Source organism: Lynx rufus, unplaced genomic scaffold (assembly GCF_022079265.1).
Source record: "Lynx rufus isolate CCGP_SWC_20201006 ecotype Redwood Valley unplaced genomic scaffold, mLynRuf1.p SCAF_26, whole genome shotgun sequence".
Lineage (NCBI taxonomy): Eukaryota > Metazoa > Chordata > Mammalia > Carnivora > Felidae > Lynx > Lynx rufus.
This window is the reverse complement of record NW_025814841.1, coordinates 14,955,648-14,973,293: the sequence shown is the minus strand read 5'-3', so window position 1 is coordinate 14,973,293 and position 17,646 is coordinate 14,955,648. Positions and strand designations below refer to the sequence as shown.

Below are 17,646 nucleotides of genomic sequence, written 5' to 3'. Positions count from 1 at the left end.
GCCTTAGAAAAAATGCTAAAGGGAATCTTTTAAGCTGAAATAAAAAAGTACAAAGTAACTGGAACCCACATTGAGAAGTAAACACTAGTAAACCTAACTACATTGGTAAGTTAAAAACTAGTAGCAATGAATTTCTGGATGTAACTCCCCTTTATTTCTATGTGATTTGAAAGAGAAATAGATAAAAATTCAGAATTATATATCTAGGTTGATAGATTACACAACATGTAAAGATGGAATTTGTGACAATGACAATGTAAAGGTGGAATGAAACTATAGGAGCAAAATTTTTTTATAATATTGAAACTAAATGGATATTAATTCAAACTAGATTGTGTAAATTAAAGTTATTTCCCAGTGCAACCACTAGAAAAATAACCTCAAAATATACAGTAAGGGATGGGGTGTTTGCATGGCTCAGTCGGTTGAGCTTCTGACTCTTGATTTCACCTTAGGTCATGATCTCATGGTCATGGGTTCAAGCCCTGCACAGAGCTCCATGCTTACAGTGCAGAGCCTGACTAGGATTCTCTCTCCTCTCTCTTTGTCCCTCCCCCACTCAGGCATGTGTGTGTATATCTCTCTCTCTCAAAATAAATAAACTTAAAAAAATATATAGTAAGGGAAATGAAAAAAAAATAAAAATGATACAGTAGAATCTATTAAACAATAAAGAGAATATTAACGGAGGAAATGAAAAACAAAAAGGATATAAAAGTTATAGAAATAGCAAAATGGGTGGAGTCAGTCCTTCCTTATTAGTAATTACAATTAATTGTCAGTAATAAACACTCCAATTAAAAGGTGTGGATTGGCAAAATGGATTAAAAATAGGACTCAATCATATGCTGTCTACACATACTCACTTTAGATTCAATTACAAAAATAAGCTGGAAGTGAATGAATGAAAAAGATATTTGATGCAGAAAATAACCAAAAGATAGCTGGAATGGGTATATTAATAACAGATGAAAACAGACAAAAATTGTTATAATAGATAAATAGGTAACATCATATATACATATGTGTACATACATATGTCAATTCATTAAAGTGATAACAATTATATAGTACTTAACAACAGAAGAAAAAAACAGACCAAATTGGAGGAACACAGAGTTTAATAACAACAACTGGAGACTCCAAAACCCCACTCTCAATAAGGAACCGAAAACTAGACAGAAGATCAACAAGGAAATAAATGGCGGGCATGAACAACATTATAAGCCAACTAAACCTAACAAGCATATACAGAATACTTCACTCAAAAACACCAGAATATACATTCTTCTGAAGTACACATGAAACTTTCTCCAGGATGAACCACCTTAGGCTACAGAGTAAGTCTTAATTTAAAAAACAACGGTATCATACAAAATATCCTCTCCGACCATAATGCAATGAACCTAGAAATCAACAACAGAAGTAAAACTGGAAAATGCATAAATTGGTAGAAATTAGAAACATACTTTCAAACCAATGGATCAAAGAATACTGAGAAAATATAGAGACAAAAGAAAACAAAGACACAACTTTAAAAGATACAGCAAAAGCAGAGCTCAGAGCAAAAGTTATAACTACAAATACCTACTTTAAAAAAGAACAGCTCAAGTGGACCTTGGTGGCTCAGTCAGTTAAGCACTGAGTCTTGGTTTCGGCTCAGGTCACGATCTCACAGTTCGTGGGACTGAGCCCTGTGTCAGGTACTACCCATGCTATCAGCACAGAGCCTGCTTGGGATTCTCTCTCTCCCTCTCTGTCCCTCCCTGGCTTGCACTCTCTCAAAATACATAAACTTTAAAAATAAATAAATAAAAATTAAAAAGAACAACTCAAATACCTAACACCAAATATTAAGAACTTCTAGAAAAAGAGCAGACTAATAAAAAGCTAGCAGAATGAAATAATAAAGATTAAAGATAAATGAAATAGAGATAGAAAAGTAATAATCAATAAACCAAAAGTTGATTATTTGAAAAGATCAAAATGACAAAGGTCAACTAGAAAAAGGACTCAAATTACTAAAATCATGAATAACAAAGATTTTGTAACCTGCAACTTTGCTGAATCCATTTATTAGCTAATAATTTTTTACATTTACTATACTATGGATTTAGGATTTTGTACGTATAAGGTTGTATCACCTGTGAATAGAGATAACATTACTTTGTCCCTTCCAATTTGAATGTCTTTTATTTCTTTTTCTTAACTAACTGCTCTGGTTAGAACTTGCAGTATAATGTTGAATTTAAGTGGTGAAAGTGGGTATCCTTGCCTTGTTCTTGATCTTGGTGGGGGAAAACTTGCAGTTTTTCACTACTAATTATGATGTTAGCTATGGGTTTTTGATATACACCCTTTATTATGTTGGGGAAATTCCCTTTTACTTCTTGCTTGCTAAGAGTGTTTATTAAGAAAGGGCATTGGATTTTGTCAAATGCTTTTTCTGCATCAGCTGAGATGGTGATGTATTTTTTTTTTTTGTCCCTGCATTCTGTTAATGTGGTCTATTACACAAATTGATTTTCACATGCTGAACTACTCTTGGATTCTTGGGATTAATCCCACATGGCCATGGTATATAATCTTTTTTCTTTGCTGCTGGATTTGGTTTGTTAGTATTTTGTGCCTATATTCTAAGGGATATTGATCTGTAGTTTTCTTTTCACATGATGTCTTTGTCTGGCTTTGGTATCAGAGTAATACTTGCCCCAAAGGATAGTTGAGAAGTGTTCCTTCCTCTTCAATTCTTGGAAGAATTTGAGAAAGTGGTATTAATTCTTCTTTAAATGTTTGATGGAATTCACCAGTGGAGCCATCAAGTCCTGGACTTTTCTTTGGTAGGATATTTTTTGTTACAAATTCAATCTCCTAACTTGCTAGATGTTTATTCAGATATTCTATACCATCTTAAGAAGTTGTGGTAATTTCTGTGTTTTAGTAATTTTTCTATTGCATCTAGGTTATCTGCTTTGCTGGCATACACTTAACTATTTATAGTATTTTCTTATCATCCTTTTTATTTTTTGCAAGCTGACAGTAATGTCCCTACACAAAATCAACTGTATTTTCTCCCCTATCAATGAACAATCAAAAAAGGAAATTAAAGGGGCGCCTGGGTGGCTAAATTGGTTGGGTATCTGACTCTTGATTTTGGCTCAGGTCATGATCTCACAGTTCACGAGTTCAAGCCCCATATTGGGCTCTGCACTGGCAGTGTGGAGCCTACTTGGCATTCTCTCTGCCCTCTCTCTCATCTCTCTCTCTAAATAAACTTAAAAAAAAGGAAATTAAGAAAACAATTCCATTAGCTTGACAAAGAATAATTAGGAATAAATTAAACCAAAGAGGTACATGACTTGTACACTGAAAACTAAGATGCTGATAAAGACTAAAATAAGTGGAAATACACCCCATGTTCATGGACTGAAAAATTTAATATTGTTATAATCCCCCAAATGATCTACAAATTCATTGTCATTGCTACCAAATTCCTTTTGAAAGAAGAGCCTTTTTTGCAGAAATGGAAAAGTTGATCTTAAAAATCACATGGAATTGCAAAAAAACCCAAATAACCAAAACAACCTTGAAAAAGAACAAAGCTGAAGACTCACACTTCCCAGTTGCAAAACTTGCTATAAAGCTATAGTAATCAAAACAGTGTGGTACTGGGACAGAATAGATATATAGATCAAGGAAACAGAACTAAAAGCCCAGGAATAAACACATACTCCTATGGTCAAATAATTTTCAACAAAGGTGCCAAGACAATTCACTGGAGAGAAAAATAGTCTAACAAACAGTGAGGAGGCAACTGGATAGCCAATGCAAAAAAAAAAAAAAAAAAGAAGAAAATGAAGTTGGGCTTATACTTAACACCATATACAAAACCTAACTCAAAATGGATCATGACCTAAGTGTAAGAGTTAAAACTATAAAACTCATAGGGGTAAATCTCCATGATCTGAGATTTGGCAATGATTTCTAGATATGACATCAAAAGCATGAACAACAAAATAAAAAAGATAAATCAGAATTCATCAATTTTTTTTAATCTGTACATGTAAGAACACTAACAAGAGAATGAAAAGAAACTTCAGTATAGTAGAAAATATGTGCAAATTATATACCTGATATGAATATATCTGGTAAGAGCCTAGTATCAGACATCTGATAAGGGTCTAATATATATGCATATATATATCTGATTTCTTATATACACATGTATGTGAGTGTGTATGGAGGGGGACAAGGGAAGTGAGCATGGGCAGGGGAGGGGGAAAGAAGGAAAGTAGCAGAAAGAAAACAGATGAGAGTCTAGTGTCCAGAACTTTTATAACTCAACAACAACAAAATAATCCAACTGAAATATGGTCAAGGGATTTGGATAGACCTTTCTCCAAAGAAAATACACAAATGGCCAACAAGCACAGGAAAAAGACACTCAATACCCTTAGTCATTCGAGAAATGCAGACCAAAATCACAATGAGATGCTTCACACCCACTGGAATTACTATAATAAAAAAAAGATCCTAACAAGGACGTCAGGAAATTGAAAACCTCACACATTGTTAGTGGGGATGTAAAATGGTGCAGCCACTGTGGAAAACAGTTTGACAGTTCCTCAAAAAGTTAAACATAGAATTACCATATGACCTGGCAAGTCTACTCCCAGGTATATATCCAAGAGAAATGAAAACGGGTGTTCAAATACTTGTACAAAAATATTTATAGCTATCCATCATAGCCAAAAACTTTACAACCCAAATGTCCATCAACTAAGAGATAAATAAAATGTGGCATATCCATACAACAGAATATCGTTCAGCGATAAACAGGAAGAATGAAGTACTGATACATGCTACATATGGATGAACCTTGAGAACCTTACATTAAGTGAAAGAAACCAGACACTAAAGGTCATATATAAGATAATTCCATTACATGAGATACCCAGAATAAATATCTCCATTAAGACAAAAAGTAGATTGGGGTTTGTCAATGGCTAGGCAAAGGGGAGAATGGAAAATGACGACTTAGGGATTTGAGGTTCCTTCTGGGATGATAAAAATGTTCTAGAACTAGACAGTGGTAATGGTTGTATAATACTGTACTAAAAGCTACCAAATTATACCTTTTAAAATGGCTTCAATTGTGAATTATACTTCAATTAAAAAAGAAGAAAGAAACCAAAGAATTGTAAAGGGGTGTCCCAAGATAATAGTAAAGTACATTCTAGGACAACAGTACCGAAGAGTAGTCTATACTGGAACAAGATAATGGAGGATTCTGAAGGAAAAGTTTCCTTGGGCGGGGGGGGGGGGGGGGGGGGGGGGGAGTAGAATACAAATTGATATATTTCTGCATAAGAAAAATATTACAGGTAAGTGTAAGAGCATTGTTGGAGCATTTAAGGGGAAAAGTTAACAAGAGTCACATAGGAAAACAATGCAAACATTAGCTCCAAGAAAAAACGATGGATTGTATGCAAGACATATGCACCTCCTGGCTAAACAACTGTATTTACATAGTCACATAAAATAAAGAGTGATAATGCTTTCACTAAAATTTGTGAAATGACTATATGGTGGGGAGGGGAGAAAGAAGGGTGAAGAAGTGAGGGAAGTGACATGGAAGACACTAAATTCTCATTTTCCACAATAGGCTGCCAATATAGAATATCAAAACAATTTTAAATTTGGAAACAATTTAAACATTTTATTTAGAAATATGGAGTTAAATACCAGAATAAAAAGGTAATAGAGTATTTTCATAACTTTTAAACAAAAAATTGACAAAAATTTAGACTAAATTAATAATTTTTATTTCATTAAATAAAAAGTGGCTGGTGGGGGAGACTATTGGTTATCCCCAAGAGCAGTTCTTCCCTTCTGCTTTAGTAACAGAATTAGCAGGCTACTCAGCTAAAGATTACATTTTCCAGTCTGTTTTGTACAGCACGAATAAGTACTGGCCAATGAGATACCAAGTGAAAGTGATACATGCTACTTTATGGGTCATTCTTTTAAGGAGAACTACCTCTCCCCTTCCTTCCTGATGGCTAGATAAGGAACAGGATGGCTGGATCCAAGGCATTTATCTTGGGCAATGAGACAGAAGCCATACATTAAAGATGGCAAAGCAATGAGACTGAGTCCAGTAGTATTTCATCAGAGCAGAATGAACACACCAGCTCAATTATGAGCTGATACGGAAGATACAGAAATAGGGGTGCCTGGGTGGCTCAGTCAGTTAAGTGTCCGACTTCAGCTCAAGTCATGATCTCATGGCTCTTGAGTTTGAGTCCCACATTGGGCTCTGTAAGGACAACTCAGAGCCTGGAGCCTGCTTCAGATTCTGTCTCTGTCTCTCTCTGCTCCTCCCCTGATCACACTCTTTCTCTCTCTTTCAAATATAAATAAACATTAAAAATTTTTTAAAATAATAAAAAATACTTAAAAAAAGATACAGATATAAACTTCTATCTTGTATAAGCCTTGTTATTATGGTCTCTCCCCTAAAGCAGTCAAACCTAGAGCATGATTACTATAGCCAGAAATCAACCAAAAAAAATATAATAAAACTTCCTGTGCACATGAGGTTTGCAGCTAAGCAAATATTAACTTACCATGAATACTAAGACTCCCTTATGAAATTTAAGAATTATGGTAAAAATTTACCTTTTTTAACTGGAGACTGATGTTGCTGTGGTTCATTATGACCTTGAGAAAAGGCTTGCATTCCATTCGTTTTACACTATTGAAAGAATAAGAAAATATACCTTTTAACTATGGCCTAAAAACTTTATATAACCTTTTTTTTTTTTAGCAGCCAAAACTATTTTCCTAAACAATCAAAGTATTAGTCAAGACATTATTTCTGGCCATAAAGGATAAGCAACCTTCTAAGAACGCTTATTAAAGGCAAAAAATTCTTTCGAAATATATTCACAGATATCTTTAACTATTTGTCAGGATTTTTAACTAACTCCTCTTCTGATTCCATGCTCACCAAGAAGTACCCTGATTACAATTTAGCTTCCCATAAATCTCCCTAGTGCATATAATAGTGGAACCAATAAGAGAATGTCAGAGCACAAGACCGTAAATTTCTCATGATAAAATAATGGGTTTTATGATTTTATAAATCAGTTTCACAAACTTGGGTCAATATATATAATCTATCCTTAAGATAGATCATCTCTTGGGGCACCTGGGTGGATCAGTCGGTTGAGCAGCCGACTTTGGCTTGGGTCATAATCTCCCAGTTCATGAGTTCGAGCCCTAATCAGTTTCACTGCTCTCAGCACAGAGCCCACTTTGGGTCCTCTGTCCCCCTCTGTCTCTGCCCCTTCCAAGTTCATGCTCTCTCTCTCTCTCTCTCTCTCTCTCAAAAATAAATAAACATTAAAAAAAATCATCTCTTTTGCTGACAAAAATCAGTTTGCAAACAGTAGGCCATACTCTGAACCATGGTAATTCATTAAGGTAGGTTTCTCTGGAAAAATCTATCCTAAAAAATGAACATCTCTGCTCTATCAGTCATTGTAGTAGCAAGTTATAGCCCATTCCTTAAATATTCGCAAATTCTACCAAGGTAACTCCATGAAGTCAGAAAGTTATCTAACCCTATGACAAAATGAAAAGCAATGAGATAATTCTACGGTGCGAGTCACCAAAATAAGTTATCAGGAAAAAAAAATCAAATTTTAACAAAATTTTTATTTTTAAGTAGAGGTAGAAAATATATGAAAATGGCAAAGATTTTCATTCTCCAAGGTTTTTGTTCCTGTTAGATTTAATAAACTGTAATATGAATGTTACGGTCCTTTTTAAAAATTAGTTTTTTAAATTTCAAAATTGCAGCAGAGGCACACTTCACTGACACTAAAATGCAAGCCTAAAATCAAACTTAAAAGTAAATTTTAATCTGAAAAAAAATTAAAAAACATTTTTAAAATAGTATCTAAGGGGCGCCTGGGTGGCACAGTCGGTTAAGCGTCCGACTTCAGCCAGGTCACGATCTCGCAGTCCGGGAGTTCGAGCCCCGCGTCAGGCTCTGGGCTGATGGCTCAGAGCCTGGAGCCTGTTTCCGATTCTGTGTCTCCCTCTCTCTCTGCCCCTCCCCCGTTCATGCTCTGTCTCTCTCAGTCCCAAAAATAAATAAATGTTAAAAAAAAATAGTATCTAAAAGAATAAAATACTTACTAATAAATTTAACCAAGGTGGTAAAATATTTGTATGTGGAAAACTATAAGACACTGAAGAAATTAAAGATGACACAAATAAATGGAAAGATATCCTGTGTTCATGGATTGAAAGAATATTGTTAAAAAGTTCTTACTACCTAAACTGATCTACAGATTCAGTACAATCCCTTTCAAAATTCCAGTAACAGTTTTTACAAAAATAGGAAAAGCAGTTCTAAAATTCATATGGAACCACAAAAGACCCTGAGTAGCCAAAGTAATCTTGAGTAGAAGAACAAAGCTAGAGGCATCACACTTCCACACTATATTACAAAGTTATAATAATCAAAACATTACAATGCTAACATAAAAAGACATAATAGGGCGCCTGGGTAGCTCAGTCAGTAAAGCATGAAACTCTTGATCTCGGGGTCATGAGTCCCTTGGTGTAGAGATTAAAAATCTTGAAAAGATTAGATATCCACATGCAAAAGAATGAAATTGGACTCTTACACTACACAAAAATGACCTCAAAATGGATCAAAAACAAATAGAAGATCTGAAACCATAAAACTCATAGGAGAAAACATATTGAAAAAGTTCCTTGACACTGGTCTTGGCAATGATTTTTTGGATATGACATCAAAAGCACAGGCAACAAAAGCAAAATTAAGTGGGACTACATCAAACTAAAAAGCTTCTGCACAGCAAAAGCAGCAATCAACAAAATGAAACAGCAACCAACAGAATGGGAGAAAATATTTGTCAACCATATTAGCAATAAGGGATTAATATCCAAAATATATAAAGATCTCATACAACACAACAGCAAAATAATAATAATAATAATAATAATAATCTGATTTAAAAATAGGCAAAAGACCTGAATAAACATTTTTCCAAAAAAAACACACAAATGGCCAAGAAGCACATGAAAAGATGCTTAACGCTGCTAAATCATGAGGGTAATGCAAATCAAAACTAGACTGAGATACCACCTCACACCTGTTAGGAAGGCTATTATCAAAAAGACAAGAAGTGCTAGCAAGAATGGGGGTTGGGGGTGAAAAGGAATCCTTGTACAATGATGGTGGGAATGTAAACTGGTTCAGCGATTTTGGAAAACATTATGGAAGTTCCTCAAAAAATTAAATGTAAATCTGCCATAAGATCCATCATCCCCACTTCGGGGTATACATCCAAAGGAAATAAAATCGCAGTCTTGAAGACTATGCAGTCCCATGTTCACTGCATCATTATTCACGGTAGCATTATTCACAAGTCCATCAACAGACGAATGGGTAAGGAAAATGTGATAGAGATATACGAAAAATATATAAATAGGATATTATTCAGCCATAAAAAGAGAAGCAAATCGTGACATATGTGACAACATGGATGAACCTGGAGGACATTATACTAAGTGAAATAAGCCAGACACAGAAATACAGAGGACATCATACTAAGTGAAATAAGCCAGACACAGAAAGACAAATATTGCATGATCTCACTTATATGTGAAATTTCAAAAGTCAAATTCATAGTATTAGAGAATAGAATAGTGATTGCCAGGAGTGGAGGACAGAGAAAATGGGGAGATGCTGGTCAAAGAATACAAATTTTCAATTATAAGATAAGTAAGTTCTGGAGATCTAATATACAGCATGGTGGTTATAATTATTAATATTGTATTATATGCTTAAAATTTGCTAATTGTTCCCACCACACACACACAAAAACTGGTAACTATGTCAGGTGATGAACGTGGTAATTAACTTGTTATAATAATATCAAGATGTATACATTCATTAAACAGGTTGTACACCTTTATAAAAAATCATGTTGTATAACCTAAATATATTCAATTTTTGTAAATCACACGTCAAGAAATCTGAAAAAAATGTACTTTATTATTTATGCATATATTAACAACTAAAAATACTGATTATTTCAAATATACTGATTATTTCAAATCTTTCATAGCATATTAGAACTTACATCTACTAAAATCTTATGTTGGTTTGTTATCCAATTATCATATTACAATAAAGTCATGTATAATCTTACAAATTTTACAACCTTACATAATCAAATCAATAAAATTTGAGAATTCTATAATGAAGATACGCAGAAAGTGTCATGGAAGGAACGAGTAAGAGAATAAAACTTGACTTAAAAATGTCAGGAAAGGTTTTACATAGGCGGTGATGCTTAAACAACACTTGGAGGATTAGTAGTAGTTAGGCTGGCTTAACTAGTGAAAAGTGAATGTTTATGGAAGAAAAGATCCTTATGCTAGAAAATACACAGAGCGGTAAGATATGCCAACATGGTTAAGTTGTTAATTCTTCTCAAATTCATCTTTAGACTCAATCAAATTCCAACAGACTTTCTGTAGATACTGACAAGCTCACTTAAAACTTACATGGAAATGCAAAAGACCTAGAGAGCTGAGACAAATTTGAAAAAGAATAAAGTTAGTGAATTTTCACTATCTGAAATGAAGGCTTATCATAAAGCTACAGCAGTCTATAAGTAAAATGTGATGTTGACAAAAAGATGGACATATGGGAGACCCATGTACAGTGTGTAACTATACTTAACAATACTGTGTTGTGTAACTGAAAGTTGCTAAAAGAAAAAATCTTAAATGTTCTCACCATAACAACAACAAAATAATTATGTAAAATTAAGGATGTGTTAACTAAATTGATTTTGGTAAACATTCTGCAACATATTGCATGTATCAAATCATCATCACACTGTACACCTTAAACTGACACAATGTTACATGTCAATTATACCTCCATAAAGTGGGGGGAAAGACATAAATCAATAAATAATAGGGAGTTTAGAAATAAACACACATATGATATACTAATTTTCAACACTCTTACAATTCACTGATAAAAGGACAAACAACCCAAATATTAAAAATATGCAAAATATTTGAACAGACACTTCACCAAAAAGGAAAAAAAGAAAAATACAAATGGCAAATAAGTTCATGATAAGATGCTCAATCTCATTAATCATTATGAAAATGCAAATTTAAAATATAATTAGAGGATGCAAAAATCCTCAACAAGATACTAGCCAACCGGATCCAACAATACATTAAAAGAATTATTCACCATGACCAAGTGGGATTTATACCTGGGATGCAGGGCTGATTCAACATCTGCAAAACAGTCAATATGATACATCACATCAATAAAAAGACAAAAACCACATGATCCTCTCAATAGATGCAGAGAAAGCATTTGACAAAATACAACATCCTTTCTTGATAAACACCCTCAAGAAAGTAGGGATAGAAGGATCATACCTCAAAATGATAAAAAGCCATATATATGAAAGACCCACCACTAATATCATCCTCAATGGGGAAAAACAGAGCTTTTCTCCTAAGGTCAGGGATGTCCACTCTCGCCACTGTTATTCAACATAGTATTGGAAGTCCTAGACTCAGCAATCAGACAACACAAAGGAATAAAATGCATCCAAATTGGCAAGGAGGAAGTCAAACTTTCACTCTTTGCAGATGACATCATACTCTATATGGAAAACCCAAAAGATTCCACCAAAACACTGCTAGAACTGATCCATGAATTCAGCAAAGTTTCAGGATATAAAATCAATGCACAGAAATCAGTTGCATTTCTATACACCAATAATGAAGCAACAGAAAGAGAAATCAAGGAACCAATCCCACTTACAATTGCACCAAAAAACCATAAAATACCTAGGAATGGTGAAAAAGCTACACACTGAAAACTATAGAAAGCTTATGAAAGAAATTGAAGGAGACACAAAAAATAGAAAAATATTCCATGTTCCTGGATTGGAAGAACAAATATTTTTAAAATGTCGATACTACCCAAAGCAATTTATACATTCAATGGAATCCCTGTCAAAGTGACACCAGCATTCTTCACAGAGCTAGAACAAACAATCCTAAAGTTTGTATGGAACCAGAAAAGATCCCAAAGAGCCAAAGCAATCTTGAAAAAGAAAACCAAAGCTGGAGGCATCACAATCCCGGACTTCAAGATGTATTACAAAGCTCTAATTATCAAGACAGTATGGTGCTGGCACAAAAACAGATACTTAGATCAATAGAACAGAATAGAGGACCCAGAAATGGACCCACAAACATATGGCCAACTAATCTTTGACAAAAGCAGGAAAGAATATCAAAAGGAATAAAGACAGTCTCTTTAGCAAATGGTGTTAGGAAAACTGGACAGTGACATGCAGAAAAATGAACCTGGACCACTTTTTTTTATACCACAAAAATAAATTCAAAATGGATGAAAGACCTAAACAGGAAGCCATCAAAATCCTATAGGAGAAAGCAGGCAAAAACCTCTCTGACCTTGGCCGCAGCAACTTCTTACTCAACACGTCTACAGAGGCAAGGGAAACAAAAGCAAAAATGCACTATTGGGACCTCATCAAGATAAAAAGCTTCTGCACAGCAAAGGAAACCATCAGCAAAAATAAAAGGCAACTAACTGAATGGGAAAAGATATTTGCAAATGACATATCAGATAAAGGATTAGTATCCAGAATCTATAAAGAACTTATGAAACTCAACACCGAAAAAATAATCCAGTGAAGAAATGGGCAAAAGACATGAATAGACACTTTTCCAAAGAAGACATCCAGATGGCCAACCGACACATGAAAAGATGCTCAACATCACTCATCATCAGGGAAATACGAATTAAAACCACAATGAGATACCACCTCATACCAGTCAGAATGGCTAAAATTAATAAGTCAGGGAACAACAGATGTTGGCGAGGATGTGGAGAAAGAAGATCTCCTTTGCACTGCTGGTGGAATGCAAACTGGTATAGCCACTATGGAAAACTTCAAGAGGTTCCTCAAAAATGTTAAAAATACCCCATGACCCAGCAATTGCACTACTAAGTATATATCCAAGGGATACAAGTGTACTGTTTTGAAGGGGCACATACACCCCACTGTTTATAGCAGTGCTATTGACCATAGCCAAATTATGGAAAGAGCCCAAGTGTCCATCGACAGATGAATGGATAAAGAAGATGTGGAATGGGGGTGCCTGGGTGTCTCAGTCAGTTGAGCATCCAACTTCAGCTCAGGTTGTGATCTCACTGTTCGTGAGTTCAAGCCCCGTGTTGGGCTCTGTGCTGATGGCTCAGAGCCTCGAGCCTGCTTCGGATTCTGTGTCTCCCTCTCTCTCTGACCCTCCCCTACTCACACTCTGTCTCTGTCTCTCTCTCTCTCAAGAATAAACATTAAAAAAAAGAAGATGTGGTGTGTATACACACACACACACACACACACACACACAGACACACACACACAATGGAGTATTACTCAGCAATCAAAAGAATGAAATCTTGCCATTTACCACAACGTGGATGGAACTAGAGGGTATTATGCTAAGGGAAATAAGTCGGTCAGAGAAAGACAAATATCATATGACTTCATTCATATGTGGACTTTAAGATACAGAACAGATAAACAGAAGGGAAGCGAAGCAAAAATAATATAAAAACAGGGAGGGGGACAAAACATGAGACTCTTAAATATGGAGAACAAACAGAGGATTGCTGGAGGGGCTGTGGGTGGGGGGATGGGCTAAATGGCTGAGGGGCACTAAAGAAGACACTTGCTGGGATGAGCACTGGGTGTTATACATAGGGAATGAATCACCGGAATCTACTCATGAAATCACTATTGCACTATATGCTAACTTGGATGTAAATTATAAATAAATAAATAAATAAATAAATAAATAAATAAATAAAATATAATTAGATACTAACACTCACATCCTAAAATGGCTAAAAAGTGGTAGGCTCTGAAGCAACTGTAACCGGCACATACTACTGGTGGGAATGTAAGTACAACCACTTCAGAAAACATACCACCCGTTTCTTATAAAGATTACCTGCTAACATACTACTACTACTTCAGTTTTATAATGCAGAGAACCTCTCAAACATGTATAAAATATATGGAGGGATGTTCACTGTAGCATTTACTATAATATAGAAACAAGTGCCAAGCCCATCAAGAGAAAATGAACAACAAAATAAATGTAGTTATTTGTATATAAAAAGAGATTTTTTATGTCAGCACATATAGAACTGCTTTATTCTTTTTACAAGTTGCCTAATATTCTATTTATTATGAATATACTTATTCTTATGCATGCATTATCTATTTCTAGAAGTATCTACGTAAGAAACTGGTAGAATGGTTACTTCTGATCAGAGGAAATCAGTGACTACGGGATAGAGATTGCAGGGAAATTTTCCATTCATGCCATTTTGCATGTTTTCAATTTTGATTATTATTCAAAAAGTTAGATAGTTTAAAACATAAACCTAAATGAGAAAAGAATGGCAAAAACACATGTGGGTACAGTACTATTTATATAAAATTACAAAACAGTTAAAACAATTCTATTTGTTGTAGCAAAAGTATGAACACATTCATGAAAACAGTAACAAATCGAGAACATTTGGAAGAAGGTGAGAAGGAAGGTGAGAAGACAATGGGATGGTGGAAGGGACACGGTCCACAGACACAGCCGGGAGAACTGCTGCACAAATGGAGAGAGCAGTTACTACATGCCAGACACAGTGCTCAGAACTTTGGGAGCCTCAGCTCACTGCTGCCTCCTCCTTACACCAACCTAGGAGCCCCATTTTCAGGTGAGGAAACTGAGGCTCTGACAAGTGAAAGAAATCACTCACGCCAGGTCACGGGGCTGGGAAGTGACAGGGCCGGGACTCAAGCTCATCTTCCTCTCGGAACCCTGGCATGTGGCTGTGTCTCTCTCAGGCCAGCTACCCCCTCTCTGGACCCATCTCCAGGACAAGTCCCAAGGCACACCCTTAATGCAATGCTTGGGGATGGCAGAAAATAAGATTCCATTGCACAATGAGAACTATTCTCACATACCTACACGTGGAGTGAGAAGAGGAGGGTGTGAAGAAAATGAAACGGTGGGATTCTATCCTAAAGCCAAGACTACACTGTATGTTAACTAACTTGAGAATAAATAAAATAAGATAAAATTAAAAAAAGAAAATGAGATAGTGGAGGGATATAGAGGGTTTTGAACATTATCTTCGTTAGGTTTTTTCTTTAACATTTTCTAAAACAAACAAATATAGCAAAATGTTTAGGCTTGAAAATGGTGGGCAACAGGTATAATTTTCTTTAATATAATTTCAAAAAGTATATAAAGCATGGGGCACCCAGGTAGTTCAGTCTGTTAAACATGAAACTCTTGATTTTAGCTCAGGTCATGATCTCACGATTTGTGAGTTCGAGTCCCACATCAGGCTCCACACTGGCAGTGCAGAGCCTGCTTGGGACTCTCCCTCTCTCTCTGCCCCTCCCCACCCCTCTCTCTCAAAATAAATATATAAACTTAAAAAATAATTTCAAAAATTCCAAAAAAAACAAAACAAAAAAACACTATATAAAGCACCCAGCACAGTGCCCCGCATAAAATACCCATCTAACAAATGTTACCTTCCAGTCTGCAATGCTTCATTTTATTATAATTTCTAGGACTTACTCTGCTAACTCCGCTTTGTAAGCACTGAGTTTTGCACGGATATTCGTTTTGAAAGTTGAAAGGGAATACTGCTCCTATTAGGACAGAAAAAAAGAAAACTACATTAAATACCCATTACCACAACCTAAAAACCTTAAGTACCCAAAATATTCTAGGCACTGTTTTGAAATATTTTCTGATGGTTCCTCTACTCAACAAACATTCATTCAACACTATAAAACACTGTGAAATGTCACCCACTATGTTAGGGAATGGGTATGTAAGTGTGAAAAGAGTTCAGAGATAAAAGAGCTCATGGTCTGTTTTGAGAAACAAGCTCATAAACAATTACTATGATAAAAACAAGTTATCTGAGAGGTACAGAGAAGATACTAGGGCTTTGTGATATAGAAGAAAGCTTCGCAAAAGGAAGTAATTCTATCTGGATCTTAAAAACAATTTTGGGGGGATGTGAGCTAGTTAAGGAGTACAGAAGAAGTATATTGAAAAAGGCCAAAATTAATTTCTGATTTATTAAGCTTTCCCACCCAATAAACCCACTCCTTTCTGGATCTTAAGAGGATATAATTAAATGAGAGATGAGCCCACTACCTTTTGCCCCTACAAGGGCCTTGGAGGGAAAGGATGAACAAAAAACTGCATCTGTACAGACGAGGGAGTGAGAGGTGCTGTGAAAAGGCTGGTCACAGAAGGAGCTGCTGCCAATGGCTTTATACCCTTCCCTTTACAAGAAAATCTGAGACTTGATCCTAAACAACTGCTTCTTCAGCACACCAGAAGGAGATGCCTCAGGGCACCTGGGTGGCTGAGTGGGTTAAGCGTCCAACTCTCGATTTCGGCTCAGGTCATGATCTCATGGTTCATGAGACCAAGCCCGGTGCCAGGCTCTGTGCTGACAGCATGCAGCCTACTTGGGATTCTGTCTCCCTCTCTCTCTGCCCCTCCCGTGCTCATGCTCTCTTTCAAAAATAAATAAATAAACATTTAAAAGAAAGAGAGAGAGAGAGGGCATGGCATCAACACTGCCAAAGCTATGGTCCAGAAGATTCCTTAATTTCATTTGTCTGTCTTAAGTCACACAGCCATCTTCAGAAGAAACATGACCAAAGTAGAGACCATCTTCCTTGTAAGAACCAAGGATGGGAGAATAAACAGAAGATTGAGGAACTGGTGCCATTTCTATCTTTTCTCCTTCATCTCTGCACCCAACAAAAGAGCTATTTTTTTTTTCCTTTTTCTAAATAGCAAGTTACTCAGTTGAACACATGGACCAAAGAGTATTTTAATAGGGTGGACCAAAGAGTATTTTGATAGGATGGTGAGAAATAGATTTGTATATTAATATTTAATTTAATTTAATTAATTTAATAATTAACTGATTTAAAATGCATACATGTATGTGTATACACACACACACACACACCCCTAAGTTAGAATATAGAAGCCATTCTTTCAACAATGAAAAACTAAAAGGTTAATATTCCAATTAAGGAAAGTATTTTAAGAATTTGCCCCAAATCCTAGTTTTGTGAGCAAAAGAGAAATTTTTAATTTTAGAAATTTTTGTTTAGATTTTCCGAAAAATAATACTGTATGTTCCAACTCAAGTATAGCCCTAACCTGTAACTGTTGTTTTGCCTGTATTCAGTAATTAATTCATCCATTCATTCATTTATATGCAGTTAGGAATTTTTTTTTTAAAGGCCAATTCTCTCTCCCTCATGATTGCTTTGCTCTACAGTGACCATAATCACCGGGCACAATTTGGGTTGAGAATATCATTTTAAGCAGAAGCCAGTTAACCATGAAAACGAGACATGAAAATAAATACATACAGTTTTTCTCAGGCAAGACCTATTCTTCTTCCTA

General features: G+C 35.4%; 1 protein-coding gene across 1 annotated transcript in view; it reads right to left on the bottom strand.

Moving 5' to 3' along the window:
* Nucleotides 1-17,646, bottom strand: part of CUNH8orf88 (chromosome unknown C8orf88 homolog) — a 29,243-nt gene that overhangs the window by 11,314 nt on the left and 283 nt on the right. The window contains exons 2-3 of the mRNA XM_047088872.1: nucleotides 15,778-15,851; nucleotides 6,682-6,757 (exon numbers count right to left, since the gene is read on the bottom strand). Coding sequence (XP_046944828.1) covers nucleotides 6,682-6,757; nucleotides 15,778-15,851 — 150 coding nt within the window. The remainder of the gene's footprint in view (nucleotides 1-6,681; nucleotides 6,758-15,777; nucleotides 15,852-17,646) is intronic.